Below are 26580 nucleotides of genomic sequence, written 5' to 3'. Positions count from 1 at the left end.
CAAACAGGATGTTCAAAACAAACAGCAGAATAAAAAAATGTGTTAAAAATGCATTTCTTGTTTTTATTTCCCAACCTGCCCCCCACGTATGCACATTTGAGCCCAGGCTTGCCACACTGGGTCCCAGAAATGCCACATACCCCCAGATATGCCACTCCGCCCTTCCCACATATGCCTTATATCCCCTATATGCGTTATACCCCCTGATATGCCACTCCGTCCTCCCCAAAAATGCCTTATATACCCCCAGATATGCATCATACCCCCCCAGATATGCCTCATACCCCCCCAGATATGCATTTTACCCCCCCCCCCCCAGATATGCCATAGTGCCCTCATGGATTCACAGACTCGTTCACAGCACACTGACACAATACTTTTATAAATAAATACAGGATTAATCTTCACTGCCCCCAGGATTTAGATTGCCCTTTGTTTGCACCCCTTTACCTCTAACTGCACCTTAAGTTAACCTTATTAAATTAATTAAATTAACTCTCAGTCCTCACCTTTAAATTAACCCTAAAGACCCCATTAACCATAACTGCCCCTAAATATAACCCTATAGACCCCATTAACCATGACAGTCCCTAAATTAACCCTAAACACCCCATCAACCATAACTGCCCCTAAATTAACCCTTAACACCCCATTAACCATAACTGCCCCTAAATAACCCCCACCTCCCCTTACTTTCAGCAGCCCAAATATTAATTTTATACTGACCGTTAGATACCGTATTTGCTCGATTATAAGACAAGGTTTTTTCCAGAGCAAATGCTCACACATGCGCACACATCCACACTGGATGTGGTTTACCTTATTATGTGTGCAAAGTGTCCAACAGCCCTCTATGTGGGTGAAACAGGCAAGCCATTGCATAAAAGGTTTATTTCACACAGATTCAACATCAACAACAAGAGAGCAGAGACACCAGTGGGAGAACATTTTTGCCAAAATGGACATAGCATCAGTGACATCAGACTGGCTGTATTAATGGGACTGTTCAAAACTCAGAGGGAGAGAAAAATATGGGAGGTTAAATTAATACTTAAATTTAACTCTTTAAATGCTGGCCTCAACCGGGATAGGGAATTTGTATCCCATTATCACTTTGTAGATAACAAACCAGACATGCACACAACCTGACCCCATTAGAGTTGTGAATACCTCCTGACACCTCCTTTTATGACTCCAATCCCCCTCTGATTTTAACACTATTGACTGATCAAAGAACCTTGCCTTAGACATTTTGATGTTATCTGCTTCCCAATTGTAACCATGCTATTTGACTGATACTTAAAGAGAGGTTTTTCACATTATTGTATAACATGCCTGATGAAGGGACCTGAGAGGTCTTGAAAGCTTGCAATAGCCAATAAAGGTATCATTCAAACGCCACTTGTCTCCTCTTACTATATTTTAGTACACACATGTATGTGTATGTGCATTTGTTGTAGTTTTTAAGGGTTACTGATTTTTTTTTTTTTTTAAGAAGCTAGCTGTACACCAAGCTGAATTGCGGTTTAGTGTGATTTTGTCACATATGGTCAGGAAATATGCTAGCTGAACACCACAAAACCCCAGATAATTATAATTAGGATTGCAAAGTGTTAATTTAAGCGCACTAAGCAAACATATTAAGTCAATATTATGAACGTGGAAACAAGAACAGTGTGCAGTTCTTCCTTGCCATATTATAATGAACATGTCCAGGTGCTTTATTCAGCTTGCTTGCTTTATAAAGTAGAGCAATAGAGAATTAGGGAAAATGTTTTATAAATGTTATGAAATAGCTTGCATTTAATTGAGCATGTTTATATTACACTGTAAATAATATTAAAAAAAAAACCACATAGAAATATGTGTATATATCGTATTTACTGATTTATGTTTTTTTGGGTGAAGTTCAGTCATGTTATTAATGTATGGGAGGCATCTGCAGTGGTATAAATAGAACTGCCAATAGATTTTACAGGTGACATCCCAATTTATTGTTTATGTAAGGACTATGAGAGTTTTTTTATATAAATCTCATGTATATCATGGGTTTTAGTAGCAGGGTGTGACAAACAAAAAATAAAATTACATTTGATGGCGATGACCAGCTTTACAGGTAAATTGACTAGCAAAAATACCATGTGCTTTATTTACTATTTCCTGTTGGAAAAAAATCTCATTTTTAAATAATGGTTCTTTTACATTAGCCGCTTAAAACACATCTAGCGAATGACCTCTTCTGTGGGTGGATTCGACGTCCCATTCACTCATATTTAATTTTACATATGCTCAGCCAATGCACATTGTCCAGGATGTTTCAATAAAAATGATTACATTACATTTATAAAACTATGCTTATGCCTTCAATAATGGTACAATATTTCATGTCATGGCAGCAGCAGTTACAGACTTATTTAAATGACAAAATCCTGCCCTGGGCCCAGGTTTACCTAAGATGCCCACATTAGCTATACTGTGGGTCAGTGGTGGGATAAAAACTTTTTAGTAACCACTTCCGAGATTTCGTACTAAAAAATGAAAACCTCACACACACACTCAGGCAGTCTCACACACACACACACAGAGACTCAGGCAGTCTCTCACACATGCATACAGACTCAGGCAGTCTCTCTCTGTCACACACACACAGACTCAGGCAGTCTCTATCTCTCACACTCACAGACTCAGGCAGTCTCTCTCACACACAAAGAGACTCAGGCAGTCTCTCGTACACTCACACAGGCAGTCTCTCTCTCACATACACACAGACTCAGGCAGTCTCACACACACACACAGAGACTCAGTCTCTCTCTCTCTCACACGCACACAGAGACTCAGGCATTCTCTCTCACACGCACACAGAGACTCAGGCATTCTCTCTCACACACGCACACAGAGACTCCGGCAGTCTCTCTCTCACACACGCACACAGAGACTCAGGCAGTCTCTCTCACACACGCACACAGAGACCCAGGCAGTCTCTCTCACACACGCACACAGAGACTCAGGCAGTCTCTCTCACACACGCACACAGAGACTCAGGCAGTCTCTCTCGCACACAGAGACTCAGGCAGTCTCCCTCACACACAGATTAAAAAATGATCGGTTTGTGCGAACCGGCTGAATCCCATCACTTCTGTGGGCCCCCTCAATAGCTACCATATTCTGGAGGTGAAGGTTGATGCAATTGCTGGCGCAGATCATGCTACTAATGCTTCCTTGTGGCCCGCTAGTGCAAAGCGCCAGGATATGACATCAACAGGTAGCATGCAGACCACAAAGGAAATTTTAACAGAGAGCTCTGTGTGTTGTAGGATGACCACATTTTTTATCTGCCATTTAAGGACACAGGATGGAGCAGATGAAATTACACACACAGGTGTATATTATATAAATATCCTTATATCTATATATAATCTCGCACAAACACTAATTCACATATGCACACATATCAGATACACATAAAGTACATTTTATATTATATGAGTTATTAGGAAGTATTGGGAGGCATTTTGGTTTAAGATTTATTAAGATTATTTATTAAATTAAATATTTATTTATTAAATATTTATTATTATTATTTAATATATTTATGTTATAATATACATACCGTATTGGCTCGGATATAGGCCGCACCCGAATATAGGCCGCACCCTAAAAGTTAGGTGCTTTTTTAATGAAAAAAGTTCCTGCCACTCTGTCCCGAAGATGTACCCCCCTGAGATATGCTGCCACTCTATCCCCCCCGAGATATGCTGCCACTCTACCCCCCCGAGATATGCTGCCACTCTACCCCCCCGAGATATGCTGCCACTCTACCCCCCCGAGATATGCTGCCACTCTACCCCCCCTCGAGATATGCTGCCACTCTGTCCCCAAGATGTCCCCCCCACCAGACTTACCGGTGCAGACTCCGGGGTCTTGCTGGGCATCTACACATAACACATATTCAACTTCCGGTGCCGGCACTTCTGCCGTGGGAAGTACCGGCAAGGAAGATTGTTCACGCAGACGTTCACCGTCGGCGGCGATGCGAGCAGAAACAACCTCCGCTGCCGGCAGGAATTCCCGGCAAGGGAGATTGTTAAAGCACATCGTGCAGACGTGCCGGCAGCGGAGGCTGTTTACGCGCATCGCCGCTGACGGTGAACATCTGAGCGATGCGGTTAGACAATCTCCCGTGCCGGCACTCCCCCCGTGGGAAGTGCTGGCAAGGGAGGCTGTCTGAGCACATCCGAGAGTAGGATACAGGTCCCCTGCACCGCTGCGGGGATCTGTATCCTAACCCCGCTGCCTGCCCAGCGCCCGGGACTGCATGTCCCGGCCTTCGGGCGCTAGACCCCAAATATATATAGGCCGCACCCCCACTTTAAAGACTTAAAGTGGGGGGAAAAAGTGCGGCCTATATTCGAGCCAATACGGTAAGTCATTACTAGACATGAGCAGTTTCAGAGAGCTAACCCCTCCATTACCAGACATTACACACACAGTCACACAATGGGTTTCTGACCCAGTGCTAGCTGCAATCAGGAGAGGTTTATGAACCCTGAATTAATCAGGAGAGTTGAGAAGTCCCAGGCAGCCTCAATCCGGGATGATGAATAAGAGTTCTGAGTGAAGGAGGCCTCAACCACACAAGAGAGAATTCTCAACTCTCCTGATTAGAGCAATCCAAGACATGGTGTCACATTAGTGGGTAGTTGTACAGATCTCAACCTCACGCTACGGCTGGTGTAAACATTAGGAGTAAACATGGCCCTGTATAAGACAGAAATCCAGGAATATTAGGTACAGAGTGACTGTGGCCCCTCTAGTATGCCTGTTATAACATTACTTTGCACAATGCATCTGTGCTGTATATGGTTGAACCAGGAGGCACATGATGCAGACATCCATATTACAGCAAGGTACTCATCTCCTTGTACATTAGCAATGTCTTCTGATGTATTTTACATACATTTTCATCCATTTTGCTTTCTAACATACAGCAACAATTAATCGAGCATAATGCCAGTGCAAAAGGCAGACAATATACATAGGCATGATAAATCGGAGTGAATGTTAACTAAAAAAAGTTTCTGCATTGTTGCCTCTTTGCTTTGCTTTTCTGTGGCTCTGAAATTCTCCTATTTGATATAGTAGCAATTCATCAATATATACAAACAACACCCCAATATGTGTTCATCAACATCTCCTGACCGCAGTGATACCCCACATGGTTTGTTGGGTTATTTGAGAGGTAAAAGACTACCTTTGTGATGTGTGTATTTTTTGCCATTTAGACATCTGGTCAGTCTGTGCCCATGCAGGAATTTTTGATACAGCGCTAGTTTTAGAACTTGCTCATAAAAAACTTTTTTTTTTTTTTTTTTTTTTTTTTACTAATCACACTGATTAGTGAGCTGGGCTCCATTGACCTTGCATGGTTGAATGCAGTACATTGTGAGTGGCGGCAACGCCATTCACTTTATGGCGCTTGTGGTTGCTCTTCAGGTCGGAGGCTGGTGATGTGGCAGATTCTACAACAGCGGGAAGGGAGGTATTCCTGGACCGCTTCAACGGGGCCTTGCCCTTGTTGGAAACAGAGGGAGTCTCTGCCCAGACCCTTTTGCAGGAGTAGTCCTGCTCAGTGGAAGAAATGGAGGCTCTAGTGTCAGAGCCTTCTGCGAGACGGGCGAGGTTATTGGTTGTGAGGGGCGAGCCAGGGCGGCCGGTAGATGTGCCGCCAGCACGGAGCGTAGCCATACCTGAAATGCCACAGGGATGGGTGCATTAAGAGTCGTCCGCCATAGTGCTTCCAAAGTGCATACTGAAAAACACGAAAGGAGAGTATGTGTAAAACAGTGTCGGGGGTCACCCGAAAGCAAAGGTCACCCACTATAAATAGATGGCACAACAGGGGAGTCACCTCAGGTCTGAGACCCAAATGAATAGGTGGGGGGGTTAGCCAAGAGTAGAACTGGAATCCAGGAATCGGAGGTTCAGGACAGATCATACGGAAATGCAGGAACGGATTACAGCAAAACATGGGAACTAAGGCAAGGAAACTGAAGCAAGGCAAGGGAATCAGAGATGAGCAGCTCCGCAGCCTGAATGGGGCCTGACTTAGAGCACTGAAGGAACAAAGCCGTGTCTCATGGTAACAGAGAAGAACCGCGGCGCAGCTGACGAGAGGTCGCCAACGTGGTGGGCTGAGATTACAGACAGCTCCAACCACGCGGGCAGGAGGGTAAAATAAAGATATAAGGTTGAAAGACAGACCCAAGAGGGAAATCCCAAAGGTAGCAATAAACCGCAAGGGGAGTAAAAGAAACAGCAGAACAAGTTAGAATAACGGTACAAGAAAATAAACAAATGGAACAATCGTTAAAAAATAATTAATAGTAATAGCAAAGTAATTTAAATAATAATTGATAAAAATAGCCAATAATAAAAATAGTAAAGTAAATGAAACAATAATCGATAAATTAATCAATAATAATAATGACAATCAATAGAATAAACCATCCGAATAAACAAGCCAAAGGCAAAGTAATTGGAAAGTTCTCACCTGGAGGCTAAGCAGCAAAGAAAGAGGAGGAGTGGCTGGACTCTTGATCATAGAGTGGGGCAAAAAAGTATTTAGTCAGCCACCAATTGTGCAAGTTCTCCCACTTACAAAGATGAGAGAGGCCTGTAATTTTCACCATAGGTACACTTCAACTATAAGAGACAGAATGGGGGAATACAGGAAATCACATTGTCTGATTTTTAAAGAGTTTATTTGCAAATTATGGTGGTCTTCACAAGGTTTTCACACACTGTTGCTGGTATTTTGGACCATTCCTCCATGCAGATCTCCTCTAGAGCAGTGATGTTTTGGGGCTGTCGCTGGGCAACACGGACTTTCAACTCCCTCCAAAGGTTTTCTATGGGATTGAGATCTGGAGACTGGCTAGGCCACTCCAGGACCTTTAAATGCTTCTTACGAAGCCACTCCTTCGTTGCCCGGGCGGTGTGTTTGGGATCATTGTCATGCTGAAAGACCCAGCCAAGTTTCATCTTCAATGCCCTTGCTGATGGAAGGAGGTTTTCACTCAGTATCTCACGATACATGGCCCCATTCATTCTTTCCTTTACACGGATCAGTCATCCTGGTCTCTTTGCAGAATAACAGCCCCAAAGCATGATGCACAATTGGTGGCTGACTAAATACTTTTTTGCCCCACTGTATATAGGGTCTTGGGCTCTATTCTTATTGTTTATTTTTCATTTTTATTGTTAACTGCTTTGCTGCTGCAGGTTATTCAGTAAAGGAAGTTATGCAAAATACGAAGCCTCCTGCCTTGCTGTAAAAAATATAGTATGCCCTTCCTGTGACAGAGGGAAGGATATAATTTAACCAACTAGCATTATTTTAATAGGATATAATTACATATGCACAAAGGTTACATTGCTTCCCATGGCTTCCAACCTTTAATCTAATAAGAAAAAAGGCAGCCTCACAGAACTTAAGATTGGACATTCAACTATATCCTAAATATTGTTCATTTTTGGACACAATGTGTTATAAACATAAAAACGTGTTTGTATTTTATGAATCTTACTGTAATTATTGAATAACATTTACTGTATGAATATATATATATATATATATATATATATATATATATATATATATATATATATACACTGTTATGCTATCAATAACCACTAACTATCGAGTGTAAGTCAGATTCCACACTCCTTTTTTTCTGCAATTAACAATATTTATTAAGAGAGGCTAAACAAACTAACAATACATATACAAATTACTATAAATTAGTATATGCTGTTACCAAACTATCTATTCATTGATTGAATGGAAATAACAAAGAAACAGCAGGATAAGCCTGTAAACACGTGATACAATTACCACTCCCATGTGATCATCTCCACGCAGACTCAGAGAGAGAGAGAGAGAGAGAGAGAGAGAGTTGGCAGGACTTTATAAACACAATAAGTCCTCCTTCTGCTGGACACTCCCCTGGTAACCTATCTTCTCCAGTGACCCTTAGAGACCAAGGTGATAGAAAAGGGAAAGGACATTGCACTGGGGGAGGGAGTGGAAGGTGACCAAATGTCCTAACTGATTTGCCATGTGCTCTGCAGAGAAGAATCTCCATTAATGTTTGAGACCATTTTAAGGTCTTGTATAGAGAGGCTTTGCCCATTGGATCTCTGCATCACAACACCATTACACTTCATTGGCATACAGTTAGTTCCTTCCTTTTTACACAATGGTTTGGCCAGATGGAGCTAGAACATTGTTTTGCTAAACAGGGAAAGATATAGTGATGCAGTAGATAGATACCTAGACACATTTGTGTATAATTTAGGAGCCAGACAGTTTTAGTAGTTAACCTGATATCGTCCAGGAGCGACCATGGCATATACATAGTATGATAAGACAAAAGTTGTCAACAATCACATACCGTATTTGCTCGATTATAAGACGAGGTTTTTTTCAGAGCAAATGCTCTGAAAAATACCCCTCGTCTTATAATCGAGGTCGTCTTCTAATCAGACCTCAAAATGTCCGCTGGGGCCAGGCTGCTTACCGGTGCTTTGGTCGCAAGCAGCAGGAGAACAGGAAGCTAGAAGAGTGTCACATAACTCTGCCTCCCCCCTCCTTCCTCTGGGGGCGGGGCCAGAGAAGTTGCTCGCACAGCCGGGCCCCTGCAGAAGTCTTCGAGTGGGAGATCTGCAGTTCAGGTAAGGGGGTGGGGGAGGGTTTTTGAGCAAGTATGTGTGATTAATGGAATGAATGAGTATTTAAATGTTTGTGAATGAGTGTGTGTGTGATAGCATGGATGTGTAAGGGGGGGTGGTGGTAGCATGGTATAGGGAGGCTGTACTCACACTCCTATCATCCCTAGGTTCCAGCATGTACTGGCTGCCTTGGCTTGATAGGAGTGTGATTGCTGTTAGCAGTTATATATATTGAAACGGGTTCACCAAGAGAGCTGTAGTAACTCCCAGAGATCACCCACATGTATCCTCCTGTTGTCCCCGGAATCACTTCCAGCACCAGTCAGCATGCGCACCTTGGAACCCTGCTATGTGTACCCAATAAGTAGACATACAACTACCTTGAACTGAGTACAGCAGGAATGAACAGTTTATTGTTGTAAAACATAGACTGATATAGCCACAGAACATTAACATAAATTAACATTGATAAACAGGTAGACAACCCAACCTTTAATCCCCTTTAGCTACTGAATATCCCCCTGGTAGCCATCCTGTTAATGGGATTAGTCTAACAATGGAGTTCCTGCCTGTTTGGCAGCCAGGCTGGAGCCATCTCTGAGTACCTTGGGCCCCTGGATGACAGGTCATTCTGTCACATATCTCCCCTTTTAAAAAGAAGACTGAACTGGGGCCAGAACCCAACCGGGTCTGCATCCAGTTCAGTCGGGGAGCACAGTAGGGTGCACTTAGAGACTGGGGAGTTCAGGTCCCAGACGAGGAAAACAGTCCCACTCGCCAGGGCAAGTAGACAGGGTCCATAATCTGCGGGTAGCAGGCTTGCTTTCAGTCCTCTCCAGGGGCCCCAGTGATGGACAGTTCCGTCACACACTCCATCACATATCTCCTTTTTCTGGGGGAGACTGACGTCTGATAAGACCCCACATGGCTTGACTCCAAAGTCAGTCTGTATATCCGGACCACCACTGCCAGCCACAAATTGGTACTCCCCAAAACAATTTAACAAAGGACCTGAACTCACCCAGCCGCACTCTGCTTCTCCAAAATAATGTAACTGCCGCTGGGGAGAAGGGCCAAATGTGCCTTCTCCCTGGAGTCCTCTCAGCCGCTGGGGAGAAAACAGAGCGGCTGGGGTCCCTTCCATATGGGGTTCTGGGATGACTGCTCGGCACCTCTGGGGACTGCAGGTGGCGACCGTAGTCCAATCCACCTGCATGGTACAAATGTTTGTATGATCCTCGGCGAGGGGAGGAAAGCCACATGCATCACCTCCTGTATACTCCATCTGCTGGGGAGAGATGTCGATTTGCCTCTCTCCCATTGCCAACACTTCTGCTGGGGATACAGGATCCATAGAAATCACTGACTCTGGGCAACATTGGGGGGTAAAGCCAATGGAGCTGGGGTCACAGAGGGGAGCGGGCAGAGGTCAGCGGCACTCTGCCCCGAGGGCAGCGCTTCAGCTGCATTTGTAAAATCCAGTGGCACCACCAACTCTGTGGCTGCCTGACCGGACCCTCCTTGGTTACTGCGGTCAGGCTTGGGAACAAGTAGAAGGGGTGGGCAGAGGCCAGCAGCGCTCTGCCTCGAAGCCAGCAGTTCAGCTGGGGGATCTGGCTGGGACATGCAGGGGAGGTCTCGGTCAGTTTCTGGGCCATATTGCAGGGAATAGGGCAAAGTGTCTGGGGTGAGGGAAGGGAGTGGGCAGAGGCCAGTTGCGCTCTGCTCAGATGTTTGTGCTTCTGGTGGGGGCACAATACTCACAGGATCCACTGGGGCACACTGCTGAGCACAGTCAAAGAGTTCTCAGTAGGCCTGCTCCAGGAACCATTCTTGGTAAACCAAATAATCAAAATCAGCCCACAAGTCGGGCAGGTAACAGAGCACATCTGCGAGAATCCCTTTCCTGAACTCCCGGATCTCCTTGCACCGATATTTTGATGGGCTCCCAAATTCTCGGTCCTCTTGTAGGCTTTCCATTATCAATCCCGGGCCGCCAAAGTCATCGCCCTCTGGCATGTAGTCATCCTTCAGCTCTGGACACCACTGCACAGCCTGCCAATACAGGGCCCGGTATCCACAATCCACAGTCATTTCAAGTAGAAGCAACTTCTCCAACTCAGCCACCAAGTCTTCTTGAGGCTGCTCTCCCAGGTACTGCATTCGCCAATCTAGTTGTAGCACGTACCATTCCTTGGAGGATGGGAGGACTATTCCCCGGACACCCTGGTCCACTCTGAGAGCCTCCATCCAGGCATTTATGTAACTTGCAACTCTGCTGTACACCAACACGTCCTGTAGTGCTGGAACCATCTTTGGCTTGCTGCTGGTATACCCGCTTTTACTCCGCAGGATCCCACCGCGGCCACCAATGTAACGGGTTCACCAAGAGAGCTGTAGTAACTCCCAGAAATCACCCACATGTATCCTCCTGTTGTCCCCGGAATCACTTCCAGCACCAGTCAGCATGTGCACCTTGGAACCATGCTATGTGTACCCAGTAAGTAGACATACAACTACCTTGAACTGAGTACAGCAGGAATGAACAGTTTATTGTTGTAAAACATAGACTGATGTAGCCACAGAACATTAACATAAATTAACATTGATAAACAGGTAGACCTTTAATCCCCTTTAGCTACTGAATATCCCCCTGGTAGCCATCCTGTTAATGGGATTAGTTTAACAATGGAGTTCCTGCCTGTTTGGCAGCCAGGCTGGAGCCATCTCTGAGTACCTTGGGCCCCTGTATGACAGGTCATTTTGTCACATATATATATATATACCTCCAGAAATGCCTTTTAACCCCCTATATGCCACTCTGCCCCATGATATGCCTTTTAACCCCCTATATGCCACTTTGGCATATAGGGGATTAAAAGGCATATTATGGGGCAGAGTGGCATATAGGAAGGTATAAGACATTTCTGGAGGCAGAGTGGCATATAGAGGGTTAAAAGGCACATCATGAGGCAGAGTGGCAAATAGGGGGTATAAGGCATTTCTGGGGGCAGAGTGGCAACCCTGGGGGCAGATGTGCATAACTGGGTGGGCAGGTTGGCAAATAAAAGGAAATAAAAAAATATATATTTTTCTCAATCATAGCTTTTATTAAATATGAAAATATTGTTTACATGAATTAATATTTACTGGTAAAACTTTTTTTCCTATAGGGTCGTCTTATATTCAGGCTTTTTGTTTTTTTTCCTAAATTAATATTTAGATTTTGGTGGGTCATCTTATAATCAGGGTCGTCTTATAATCGAGCAAATACGGTATTAGAGAGCCATACTTACCTGGCCAATGAGGGACACATTTAGGTGGTGCAGCTAGAGGTGTGACTAGGTGGTGGTGCTTTACCAAGAGGTTTTTCTTGATTTTATAACCTGTTGCTATTTATGTAACCGAGTAAGGCTTTAGGAATTGTTTATTATATTTGATCATTGTAATTTATACACTCATGTCCTATATTTTCCATACACTTTGTGACTTTCAGGGCTTTAGAAAACTGGGATACATTTCCATGAAACATTTGGAGCTCCTAGTAAAGATTCTAGCAATGGATTTATGGATAGAAAGACAAATCACATTTAAATTATCTGCACTATATTTGCATTCACAGATTCACAGAACCTTTATGTTCTCATAGCATAAGGTAAAGCAAAAATGACCTTCACAATTTCATTCAGACTATTTCTTTTTAATCATTTTAATCATATAACAGAACTCTTAACTTTAAAGTGTTGACTTAACACTCCTCTCTGTTGCATGTTCCTGTTTAGGAAGAATACTTTAGCTTTGACCATTGAATGTGTAAGTAAGTAACACAGTGAAAACAAAAAACAAGTAAATATGTAAGCATATTGCAGGATATCCTGTTGTCCATCTCAAAAGCAATTATATACTGTACTTTACCATACTGCTTTACTTATTTCACTATGTTGTGTATGGCTTTACATAGGTCATTTCCTTTGTACGTGTGGCTCTAATGTTTGTTTTCAGTTCACTGTCCCAGGGAAGCATCTTATGACACGAAAATATGACTTCAACTAGATAAAATCCAGGAAAGCAGTTTGTAAACACTGATGCACGCAAGCACGCATTCTCACAACATGTGAAACAACTCTAGAAAGTTGATTGTAGTTTTTTCCTGAAAATAATCATGGGAATGTATGCTTTTAACACTCTTTTAGGTCTGAAAGGTAAATGTGAATAAAACAAAAATACTATATTGTGTGCACATTAGAAATTCTTGTAAACAGGACCCCATCCATTTATGTTTTTGGTTTTTTATTTTGAATTCTTTCTTATAAATTAGTTGCATATATTTCAGATGTAATTCTGAAAACAAAATAGCATGTTTAGGACGTTCTTGGTAGCTTCTGCAGGGAACAGCGCTCCTAATTTAACCCTATATAATCATATCTTAATAATATATATTAAAATGTGACATTTATTGTGCCACTGATGTAACTGATATAACTTGCGAATGATGATTTTCCTACTAGAATAATGCAGGTTTGTGTTGTAAATTGCTGTAGGTCAGATCTCAATTACATCTGTCCAAAGAGCTCCTTATTTAGATTACCGTATTTATCAGCGTATAACACGCACTTTTTTAAACTAAAATATGAAGTTGAAACCCTACCTGCGTGTTATACGCCGATAAATCCTAGAGCTGCACAATCTTCCCCTGCACAGCTCTCTCGCGCGCCCTCTCTGATGCCGGGAGCTGGGTGATGACGTCACCCCGGCCCCGGCATCAGCACAAAAAGTAAAATGCTGGAAGATAAAGAGGACCCATACCAGATCTCCCAAACGGTAGGGAGTAATATATAAATTTAATGTGTGTGTGTGTCTGAGTGTGTTTGTGTGTCTCTGAGTGTGTGTCTCTGAGTGTGTTTGTGTGTGTGTGTCTAAGTGTGTGTCTGGCTGCATGTGTGTCTGAGTGTGTGTGTCTTAGTGTGTGTGTGTGTCTGAGTGGCTTAGTGTGTGTGTGTCTCAGTGTGTGTGTGTCTGAGTGTGCCTTACTGTGTGTGTGTCTGAGTGTGTGTGGTTTCCCAGATAGCAGTGATTCTGATGAAGTTTTTTTTTGTGCTTTTTCTTTATTCTTTATTTCTTTTATTACATTATAATAAATGTTATAATGTTATAAACATTATTCCAACATTAAGTTCATAGCTTCCAAGTTTAAACTTATTTTTTCTTACTCAAATTTCCTTGTTAAAATGGGGGTGCGTGTTATACACCAGTGCGTGTTATACGCCGATAAATACGGTACGATTAGAATGAGAACTTTGTCTCCCAACATTGCTTGAAATGGTATGATTTCATTTGTTAATGTGTGAACATCTAATACCCCCCTTGAAGACTGATGCTAAGCTGAATTCTAGCAACATACCTTAAAAAGAAGCCATGTTTGGACACATTAAATATAAACTTTATATTGTGGTATTGGGCTAGATAAATACATTCCCTCCCTGGTAAAAGTGCAGCGGCACATTATTTCTGCTAATATCAAGTGAGATCAATAGGTATCAGACATTAACAGATGTCTATAGCAATCACATAAGCTCTGAAAATGCACAGCTGTTGTTTGTTTGAAGCAACTGTCTACTTGGGTTTATTTCTATGTTAATAAATAAATTACCCTTCCTGTGCAATGGCCCACAAGTGAGTGACAGTAGATGAATCTATTATCATGGACTGTATGACTGCCTCATAGACCTTGCAGAAGTCTTGTCACAGATTAATTTTATAGGTTGACGTAATTGCAGGAGTGACTAATTTTGATATCTTTGAAGACTACCAAATAATTTACAGCATAAAAATACCAAACAATTAGCGTCATGAAAATACCAACTGATAGCCTTAAGCCATGTCCTGTTCAGCTGTTTTGGGTGCACATTGCTGAAAGTATTAGGTGTCATATGAAATCTGGCTTTAGCATCCAGATTTCAGTGTGTGTTCGCACAAAGCGAAATTACTCCCTTCATCGGTGGCTAATGTATACTACAGGGTATTATATAGTATAATATATGTATTCTGTATACACATATGCATTATCTGTGTGTTTTTGTATGAACAAGTGGATTTACCCTATAATACAGATGATATATATATATATATATATATATATATATATATATATATATATATATATGTATATGTATATGTGTTTTTTTCAGTTTGTAGATGGCCTCACAATTCATATGCACTTCATTTTTGGACTTCTAAGTGTTGACCTCAGGGCCTTGGGTATTAAGCAACATTAATAAAGCAGAAAAAACACCTTCACGTGAAAATAAATAAAGAATAGTAATAATATATATATATACCCCCACAGGTTCCGCAGCTCCCAAAAACAACACTCCTCACAGGTGTATAACAACGATATATCAAAGAGAGGGGCGCATGAACATGTGGAAAAAAAATAAACAAAATACAATAGTGTAATAAGTTCAAAATAATATAAGTGGTGAATAATGAATTGCACTCACAAAGGTAACTTGTAAAAGAGGCTCATCAAATAAAAGCTGTTCTTCTTAAAGTCTGGAATGCAAATGAGAAAACCACAAATGGTGCAGTATTGTAAAACTTATATTTAATAGGAAAAAGAGCTCATAAACTCACAAATAAGTTGGCATAACAGAAATGTTATGCAAAAGCGCGGTGTCAGAATAAACATCCAACGGATAAAGAATGTCCAATATATTATAATATATATATTAAATATTTTTAGATACACTTAACAATATATTTATTTTATATACTTCAATATTTATTATACATCTATATATATTCATATATTTTCTATATATATATATTTGTTCATATATTATTTATATCTACAAATAGTTTTTAACACTAATTTAAATATAAGTGTATTTATATACATAAATTTTTAATATTTTTACATATATATATTGATATTTTTTCTACATATCAACTATTATCCCGTTTTTTGGGGGATTTATTAATATATTTCCAATTCATCATTTATTGTTAGGTCTTCTTCTTGTCTCCTTTTCAGTGGTATTCTTTTTTAGTGGTATTCTTCTCTCTAGTGACATCCTTTTTCTTTATCCTTTTTGTTGCACACATATAAATATATATATTACTTACCTTTATACCTAATGCATGAAATACACACACATCAATTCAGCTTGTTTTATATGTTTATTAATTATATCTGTCGTTGTCCGGGGGTGTTTCTCCAAAATATTCGGGTTCAAGGTGTTTAAAGCCTTTAATGAAAGATGAATATACAGCTCGTATATGTTTATTCTGACACCGCGCTTTTGCATAACATTTCTGTTATGCCAACTTATTTGTGAGTTTATGAGCTCTTTTTCGTATGAAATATGTTTTACAATACTGCACCATTTGTGGTTTTCTCATTTGCATTCCAGACTTTAAGAAGAACAGCTTTTATTTGATGAGCCTCTTTTACAGGTTACCTTTGTGAGTGCAATTCATTATTCACCACTTATATTATTTTGAACTTATTACACTATTGTATTTTGTTTATTTTTTTCCACATGTTCATGCGCCCCTATCTTTGATATATCGTATTAAGCAACATTCCCTGAATGTTATCCCAACACCTAACAATTAAACTTGCTTGGCATACATTCTTTAGTTAGAATTACAACATGCTGTGACTGTAAAGCAGCAAACTAGGCTGGGATATATGTGCCTCTTTGCCAGCAGTTTTAATGTAGATGAAACCAAAGTTAAGCCATGGAGAAGAAAGGATAAGAAAATGGCATACCTTTCTTTAAAGCCCCTAAAGTGAGAAACCAAATGAAAATCATGTTTAAGAGGTTTATCATCTTGAATTTCTTTAGGTGCCCAAAAGGTCCAGCACTGTAAGAACCTTTTGTAACGTCTACTGTGCAAACAGAACATCTACACTTTTATTACTGATAACTTATTATCTATGTTCTATAGTACACAAACGTCAAAATGAGAACAAACTGATAGGATTATATTTCTCCCACTCACTTCCTTGAACAAGTCAATGTGAATGAAATTGTGTAAGCTGATATGCTATAGATATTTTTTCTTACACTGTGTAATTTACTAATACTCCTCAGAACTTGATTCCCCCCTCGATGATAACATACCTCCCAACCATCCTGGTTCCTTCTTGACCAGCCCAGGGAGCTGTAAAATCAATAAAGGTGCCACCTCGAGAATGGTACTCTACCACTCATATCTGCACTTCCTGCCTCCAGACGCCCCAGGCAAAAATGTGGACAATGAAAATGATGAGATGGAGGGGCAAATGTGTAAGGGTGTGTTGCTTGTATGTCCATGTAAACAGAATAGAAAGCTAAAGAGAGAGTTTGTGCAAGATGATCTCGATGATCATTTGTAATACATGTAGTTTTATACATATACTTAATTGTACTAAAACGTTGGAACAGATTTGTAACCAATGAAAGAAGCCTCTTGAGTTCTGTATCAATAATATGTGCGAAGACAGATGCTATAAAATATTTTGTCTTGAAACTGCAGAGAATTGAAGGTTGGCAAGTGCCTAGTGATAGGGAGTTCAGTAGGGACAAGGAAGGACTGGCAACATACATGCTCACAGCAAGTAAGTCGCTCAGTCTAAGTTTTAGTATACAATGAGCTATCTTGAAAGAGATAGCTATAAGCCTACCCTTTGGCTGAATTGTGAGTGAAAGTGTACAAAGGTTTAAGTGTCATCTACATAGATGTGGTAGCTGAGACTAACTGGTTTTCTAAGTTTCCGTATGAAAACTATGTATAGAAAGAAGTACATGAGACTAAAGTCCTGGAGTAATCTTACTAAAGAAGAAATGCTGTCAATGAGGTGTTAGGCATGCAACACAGTGTAAGGTGGGATAGAAACCATGAGTAAGCCAGACCAAGGATGCCAATAAAACATAGACCCTAGAAGCGAGAAGTATGATAAACTGTTTAAAATGCAGCAAAACAAAAAAAAAACTGTGTTTCCCAACCAACTATTAACGGTATATGAACAGGTCGGGATTTTATTTAACTATTTTTGTTCTGGTTGGGTTATCCATAAAACCTGGACCATTGTTTTTGAATGATTGCCACAGGATATATTTGGAACTTAAGCGTCAAATTCTGGACGTGTTCATAAATTCCATTGGGATCCCTTTTTTTTATTATAAGGTATACAGAGTTCTAACGTAGACTATGGAGCTACTCTTGCTTCTATATCTAGAATGAGTAATGGCTGACTTAAAACATAGATTTTGAAATGTTGTGAAATATATTTGTGGCTTACAACTTTAACTTTACTTAAACGGAAAAGAGGAACATTGTATTGGTAGTAGTGTAAAAGATTAGCCACCCACATTTAAGGTAAAATGCCACAGCATAAAAGGTTTACACTTGGATTAGTTGTTAGAAATAACTAAAATCATATAATATAAACAGAACGTTAGAGTGCTTATTCAAAAGATTTTATGGGATTTACTATATTTAGTTTCATAGTTATATGTTTAACAGGGCATTATTTCATGCTAATCAAGTGCACATAGCAGAAGTCTAGGTCACATTTATTTGTCTTTGTCTGATGGGTTTACCGAAAGCTAACAAGAACTTTTAGGATCGAAAATTTAAATGACTTCTGATACATGATTCCTGTGATATTTATATTACATCATGTTAAGGCAGATCGTGATGCATATGCAAAAAGGCATACACCCAGCAAACTTTGTGAATTGCAGGGTGAACTCTACCTATAGATATTACTCTGCATTTGCACTTGTGTATGAGGATTACAAAGCTCATACTTAAGTATTAATCAGTACGGCAACCCTAGAAAATTATCCTTATGGGCAAGACACTTGTAATGCCCTTTACTTACAATGTTTATTTGTGTAAAAATATAAATAGCTTTTCTCGGGTCAAAGTAGTGGCAGGCATTCAAGATCATTGATGTTTCTGGTCACTACAACTCCCATCATGTTTTCAAAAAAAGGCCTGTAGATTGAGTATTTGCTAGTCCCAGAGCACAGCAAGTAGAGGGCCCCTTGAATTCTAGTGGTATTACCGTGTAATAGTTATAATATTGTGTACGACAATGATAATAGTACTGTAGTAATAATTACACTATTCTTTGTCCAACATTATGTCAGATTCCAGTTTATGTCATGCGTTTTCAGTTAGAGAAAAGTTTCAAATTTTTCAATGCTTGTTAAATGTTGACATTTTATTGCAAGCAGTCACTGAAAGCCTTTGATTTCCGAGAGCAGGTATTGTCTCTTGCATTGAAAAATAGCTCCATCCAGGAAATATTTCTCTTGGGAGGTCCCATGGCTCTGTTAAAAGTTCTTGTCTAGCCACAAATTTGGATTGGTTTGTTATACTTTGCAGAGATATGTTTTGTCTCATCTTTCTCCTAATGGGATGTGGAAATACGTAGTGTCCTTCCTCATCTTGTCACTCCTTGAGAGATTGTACAAAACAATGAAATGTGTCACCACTGTCAAAGTTCATTTCTTTTTGCATTTGCCATAAAGGCCTCTATTTATAAAACTTTGCGAAAAACAGAAAAAAAGAGAAGTTGTCAAAAGCAACCTTCTATGATAAATGGTAGCTCTAAATCACTTATAGCAGTAGTGTGGTAAAGTAATACTGTTGTATAGATTTATATGATTTATATGTTTTTCAATGAATAGTCAGAATACTGGTGAGTTGGGTTCTTGGTTTAGATAGACTGGGCTTCACATAAATGTGTGTCATTTTAAATTACTAGTGCATAGGCACATTGGGAATTATGGCTGACCATTCCTACAAGAGGTATATATGTCAGTTTGGTTTACCCAGTCTTTATCCAGTGTTACATTTACATGGAGCTTGGAAAGCTGGCTATTCATGCAGAACGAAAGGCCAATGTAGGTTGTTTTTACCGAGGAGGTGAGGTGTGTTGGTAGGTATCCCCATCAATATTATGTGGCTATTAGTGAGTATGGGCCTGCTATATAGATTTGGAGTAAACCAGCCATAACCCGGGAGGAGATAAGACAAATGCAGATGCAAATGCTGAGCCCAAGCACAAGATGGTCAAGCCCACCCACAGACACACAGGCACACATTTGTATTCCTCTGAACATGCTCCAGAACCCAATGCTTGATGAAGAGGAACTGCTTAAGCAGGCTGTGGCTCATCCTCCTCCAACTCCCGATGAGCATTGTGCTTGTGCCCACACAATCCCATCCAGTATTTTCACAGTCATCTACCATTAACTTATGGTGCCCATCAAAGATCTCTGAACATGTGATACAGCTTTATCATACTTGTATCACCGGTATTCATAGGAGATTAGTTGTGCAGGAGAGAACTGTTTGGCCTTATACAACACAGGGACTATAAGAACTATAAGGACTTTTGAAGGGAAACCAATTAATAGTCATCACTATATCCTGTCTGTTGCTGTGCATTCAGTTTTTGGTTTCCTGTTGCTCATCATTCTTGAGTTGCAGTGTTTAGTGAATGTCTCTCCATTATTTCCTTTCTTCTTGTGAAAAACAATAAATTCTGTCCTCTTATGCCTCTGTTTTCTAGCAGTTACTGGGAGTTTGGAAAATATTGTCCATGCTTAGCATGTTTATGTGTACGTTATTGTAATTTTATTCCTATAAAATACATTTTTACAGTTCCTCATTTCTCCGCCTGCAATTACAGCAATTGGACATCGTTATTGCAGATAGTTTACGTGGCAAAACCTCCATAAATAAACAGGTTTAAAAGTTAAAGAAAACTCCTATGTCAAGTCAAATAAATACATGTATCTTTTTCAGGCCAATTCATGCTTTGATTATGAGCTCTCCCTATTTTTTACTACTTTACAAATTTATGAACACATATTTACAGACACATTTTAAAAAAAGAATAATATAACAAATTATAAGGAAAAGAATACATTATATAACATGTTTTAAAAGTGGCTCTCACTAAGGTTTAACCTATTATATCCACTTTGGCAGGGTAGCCTGAATCATGAAACCAGCAACATCTATGCCTGGCCAAAGGTTGTGACTGGAACTGACAGCTAAGAAATGCTTCTAATTTCTACAAAATCCAAATATTGTTGACTTGCACAGAATTTTTTATTTAAACAGGAAGCACTTTCTTCTGAGTGTAGGTTACGTTAGTCAGAGATCCCTCAATGAAGTGCTTAGTAATCTGCAGAACACCATAAAAGGCAATTGTACCGTACCTTATAAGCTATCTTTCTGTTTGCATGTAAAATGGTTCAGAGGCTATGAAAATTTTCATTGATTTCTACCTATCGACATTCCATATTTCTTTTAAATGGGTTTTGCAGATTACGGGAGGAACAATACCTGTTAAAAAATCAGAACTCACTGCATGCTGCATACTACAAGATTAGAAAGCCTAACCTGTCTTTCTGGCTCGTGTACAGCTGCTTGAGACAGTTATTGAAAATGAATACCAAGCTCTACATTAACTTCACTGTGTTGGATGAAGCAGTTTATTCCACTGCTTTTAAATCATGTTCACCATCTTGTACAGTGCCTGTACTGACTGGGAGAATCAATCTACCTGAAAAACCTATCCCACTTTTACCGTTATTGCCATTTAATAATAGGAGCTCCCTGGTGTAATGGTGACATCACAAGAATATAATGTTCAGAGTTGGGCTACTAAATGTTAAATGATTTGCAGGATAAAAATGATCAGGAGCGTGTATCACTGGGAGGAAAAAAGGGAGGTTATGTTATTGAGGTCATGTTAAAGTTTTGCTTTCTTAAAGAGAATGTTAATTTTAACATGCAATATTAAAAATACTTTTGGAGAGAAAATGGGGACACAAAAGATTTTAATTGATCAGTAATAGAAGGAAAACATGCTTTTTTGTGGTGTTGGGCCAGACAATAAATTGCCTTTCTAGCTTTACCTTTCTTCACATATCATTGTGGTACTGTAGTGCAATCGTCGGGTTTATCCACCACAGCATACCAGCGATGACTTCCTGCTGCCTACTTTATAAGAGAGTAGGTAGTGATCAACCGTAAGGGTGCTGGCAGTGTCCGTACGCACTTTGAGAGCCTCAAGTATTTTTTGAGTACTAAAAATATAGTTTACTGGATCCATAAATGAAGCACAATTCCCAAGAAAGTACACAAATTCTCGTATATCCAGTGGTTATGTTGATGTATTGATTTCTGAGAGTAATTGTTTCAGACACTGTTTATTTTCATGCCTTTCAGGAGATGCTCGAGTGAGGTGTCCAACAGGGGTTCTCTCTGAACGCCGTGGCTCGTACCCTTTCATTGATTACCGTCTTCTGAACAGTAAGTAAGACTTAAATCTTTGAGGTTCTAATGGCCAAGATATATTGAGCTGGTATGGGAAATACAGGATACAGGCCTTAATAAGAATGCATGGTCTTCTTCTCTTTCACTAGTGCCATCCTCTGTTGTGTTTCTTCTTTTGATATATTGTACGGTATATATCTGCCAATTGCTCATGATTATTTTAGATTTGGGTCCAATAAATTTGTTTTACTTATAAATGCACAAATAAGAAAATTAGTTAAAAATGTAAACTTTTAACTACAGTGTTGTTACAAGTTTCCCTTTGTATAGAGACAGAACAATAGGAAACTTTTTGCAAGTCAAATAAGGTTAACATTGTATTATATTATTTTTATTTTGCATATTTTCCTGACTTCTGTGTCAGAAGAATAATGCTACTGTGTATAACAACACTTTTAACCCTTATGGGGCTTTACAATGGAACTGCCAGCAAATCCAAGAAAAGTATGGAATGAACTGGTTTTTCTCTGTGCCTCTTTTCTATACCCTTCATGCTTTGCATTGGAGGTCTTCATCCCTGGTGGTGAAAGGGGCACAAAAAATTCTAACCAGCAGTGGCACCGTCTACTTAACGGTTTAAATTATTTATTCTGTATTTTATGATCCTGTTACTATTTGATAGTATATCACAGCCTTACGTAATGATACCGATTGGTGCTCTATAATCTCCCCTTTTATTTTGTTTCCCCCTCTCCCAACCGGGAAAAACCTCTTGTAAATAAGAAAACACTGATTTACCACAAAAGTAGCCTAGGCTTCGGCTTACTTAGATTTGCCTTGAATACATCACAACCATTTAAAGAGTACGTAATAAACATCTATTGCAGTTATCCTACTCATGCCACCTTAACAGGACATTTCACCTTCTGTGTATCCCTTTGGCATACAGAAGCTAAATTGCATGCATACGTTTCATCAGTAAGCTTGGCAGATCATTGCGATGGCATACGCAAGCAAAGCATGTGTGAGCCCACATGCAAGCATTATGCTGGCAACACACTAGCACACACCACTCTCTGTAACATGTGTTTGGAATAACTCGACTTTGCGTTAAAGAAGCTTAGCAAATGCAAATCCGCCTTTTACAAAACCAGACGTCCAAAACCAGAATGTCCATAATTGACAGGTTAGATGGGACTACATGTGTCAGGCATACGCTATCAAAGCTCTTGCCATGCTTACAAGCTGTGAGTGATGTGAAAGTGGACTGAATGTTCCTCATCAGTATTTAGTTTATTCTGCCTCAGCTGAAGTGTGTTTCGTTTTCTGCAGCCTAAGCCTTTTGTATTCTGTGAGTTAAAGGGACAGCCATACTTAAAGTCTCAAATCCAGCATTTTATCATTGAGTGTTCTTAAAAAACCTACCTAATCATTTTTGCAAAAGCTGAGAAGCAAATGTCAAACAGGGATGAAATGCAAGCTAAATGAACAGATTGTGTGGCACTTAAAATTTAACCGGAGCATATTCAGAACAGGAACGTAATGCAAGTAATGCAGCTTTTCCATAATTGACACGGGAAAATGCTACAGGTCACCAGTAAGACAGTATCGTCTTGTATGTATACTTTTAAGAAACAGAGCGCTGGGATATGATGTCGTATGCTAGTGCTCAGCCGTAAGGACAACAAATAAAGGCTTGTTAATGTGGATAGATTCCACAAAAAAAAATAGGTTGTAGGTCACTTAAAATATAACTTAAATGTAATTTTAAGGAGATTTTAAGGTAGCAAGGCAATTTTTGATCATATCACATTTTCCTGAATGCTTTTTTTTATAAATATCATTGTGTGGGTCACATTCTTTTACTTGCTTTGTGCGTCTCTTTCTGTGTATTTGTTTTATTGTGCCATGGTCAAACACTCTGGTATATTTGCAAATGGTCAAGGTAACCCGAGAATATACCCAATATTAAAGTTTTCATCTCATAATATTTGCAAAAATGTAACATACTACACCCCCAATATACAAAAGGGTATGTATTTCTGTTCATTTGAAATGGGACATTTAATGAAGGATATAGTAAAAAGATACCTCTTCATGAATGCATTGAACACTTAAAGAGATACTCCAGCCTTCGTGTGCACATTAATGCATATGATAGCTGAGTGATCCCTTTAAATTTTTGTGGTGTGCAAATGCATAAGAGCGGGGGTATCTGCAGAATCCCCTATATGCATTTGCCCCTTCTCTTGCCCTCCAGGTGTTTCGCTTGCAGGAGATGTATTTGGCCAAGCACATGATACGCTTAACCCCTTCAATCTCCCCTAAATTGCTCCGGGCTTTGAGGTACCAAAAACCCCTGGGATTGAAGGGGTTAAGTTCCAGACCCGGCTTGACAAACGCTGGAAGAGGGAGTCTGTTCACTGATTGGCTGCTTCAAATCATCAGACGACGGAGGGCAGCTGGAGGAGAAGTGCTTCATTTATTAAAAAATGCGTATTAAAGTACTCAACAACACAAGCGCCCTTCAGCTTTCTATGGTTGTCTTGAAGCACCCAATCACTGGAAATGCATTAGAGCACTTATTCGCTAGGCTCCATGCAGGTATTCTTTAAGCCATAAGTCTTCAAGAGAGAGTCTCAAACATCTCATTATAAAGTAACAACCTCAGTGAGCTTATTATGTGTTATACCCTAAGTTCCCAGGTAAGTTCGTTTCTCTTTAAAATTGTAATAAAATATAAAAAATAGGACTGCTTCTAGTATTCTTGGCAAGTTTTCACATCCAACATATCTTCGGTTATTTTACCGGGGTCATTTTAGGCAAAGCTCTGTTTTCATTTCATAGTTTTTTTTTTCAACCTGTTTTGTGAAGTTCATTTAAGCACTTATTTCCTTTCTCAGAAACTTTGGTATGTGAACCACCGGATCACTGAGCACTGCCGCAGTAAAACCATTCTTCTAGGTACAGGTGACAACATTTTCTAGGCATGTTTAACCTGGTCGGTGTTGGAGAGTCCAAGCAACATTTTGCAGCTAATTTAAACTTAATGCATTGAAATAAGAAGAACCGCTATATTCATTATACATATATATTGTCAGTCAGTGATATAGAGCATCCCAGTCCAACTTTGGGTAACATATTTTTTTTCTAAACGTATAGCTTTTTTGAAAGTGGTTTAAGCTGTCTTGCTAAAACTAGTAAACCTGACATGTGATACCTCTGGGGACTTTTAAGAGTTGGAAGCTCATTATCTGACTTATATCAAGTATAAGTATAAAAAAAAAAGGGGGGGGCAGCAAATGTTCTCTTGCTCTTTCACACTCTCTCTGGATCTCTCTCAATGTCTCCCCAGTTTCACCTCCATCCACTTCTGTGTCCCTATCATCATCCTCGTATTGCCTCTTCTAGTTCTTCTTTATTCTTTCTCCTGTCTTCTTTCTTGGTCCGATACACCCTGTTACCCTGTAAAGAGGACACCCTTTCCCTGAGTGGAGGAATGGGGGAGAGCCTTTCCTTGTGGAAAGCTGTTGACCTGCTTTTTTGTGGAATTACTGCAAGAGGCCAGAATAATGCAGGTTAATCCACAGAGAAATGGAAGCATTTCTACATTTCTCTTTCCTCCATGGATCCGTCTGTTTAGGGGGAAAAAATGAAAACGTGTGGTCTTCTGACTTTTCTAATCATCTCCATTTTAAAAGAAGTAAGGTTCTCATTTAGGGCGGTTCCATCAAGCTGGCAAACAGGTCCCTGTTGAAATCAGATGATTTGTGCTGAGTTTTCATGAGACAACCTAGTGAAAAGATATCTAGTACCCAATCTATAGCTACACCAGATGTTTTTGTCATGTATTATTCAACATACAGAGAAACATTTACAAAAGTAACATTTTTATGTAGTATTATAATTTGGTAGTTAAGTTGGTTTGGCAATGTTTATGGGGTGTGTTTTTTACAAGACCAGTCTAGAAAACCATATGTTGGAACTGTTTTCTCTTAATTAGCATATACAGACGTTACATTTATTATATGATACAATGTGGAGGAGGGGACACCAAACCTAAGTAAATCCATTCAGATTTAAACATATGCTAGCAATTGTACAAACAAGACAGGATTCAATTTACTTTTGCAACCCGGAACCCCTGTGATAATATTACATCTACCGTCTGAATAAATTGTTAATGCTAGTGAAAATCTGTCACAGTTTATAAAGCACATTAATTCCTTTTGACAAAATCAGCTACATTGCCATAGAAGTTGTCTGTATATTTTTTAACCTCCCAATGCACTTGAAATCTTTGGCTATTTCATATTTTTCATGTAGTACAAGACAAAGAGTTTATCATTTGTGAACCATTACTGCATTCTTAACTATATTTACTCATTAAAAACTAAAGTAAACTTGAAATAATTCTATGAAGTGTCTGGTATGCGGGGGTGTAGGGAAGCTCAGCTGTATATGCTGCTTGTGCTTTCTGTTTGTACCACTCTTTCCCTTGGATATTGCAATAACCTTGATTTCCCATCAGGGGAGGGCTGGCAGCCTAAGGCCTGG

General features: G+C 39.8%; 1 protein-coding gene across 2 annotated transcripts in view; it reads left to right on the top strand.

Moving 5' to 3' along the window:
- Window positions 1-26580, top strand: part of PDE7B (phosphodiesterase 7B) — a 335544-nt gene that overhangs the window by 251765 nt on the left and 57199 nt on the right. For both annotated transcript variants that reach the window (XM_053459174.1, XM_053459173.1), the window contains one exon: window positions 21976-22059. In XM_053459174.1, the coding sequence (XP_053315149.1) occupies window positions 21976-22059 (84 nt within the window). The remainder of the gene's footprint in view (window positions 1-21975; window positions 22060-26580) is intronic.

Source organism: Spea bombifrons, chromosome 3 (assembly GCF_027358695.1).
Source record: "Spea bombifrons isolate aSpeBom1 chromosome 3, aSpeBom1.2.pri, whole genome shotgun sequence".
Taxonomy (NCBI): Eukaryota; Metazoa; Chordata; class Amphibia; order Anura; family Pelobatidae; genus Spea; species Spea bombifrons.
This window is presented reverse-complemented; position numbering and strand designations above follow the sequence as displayed.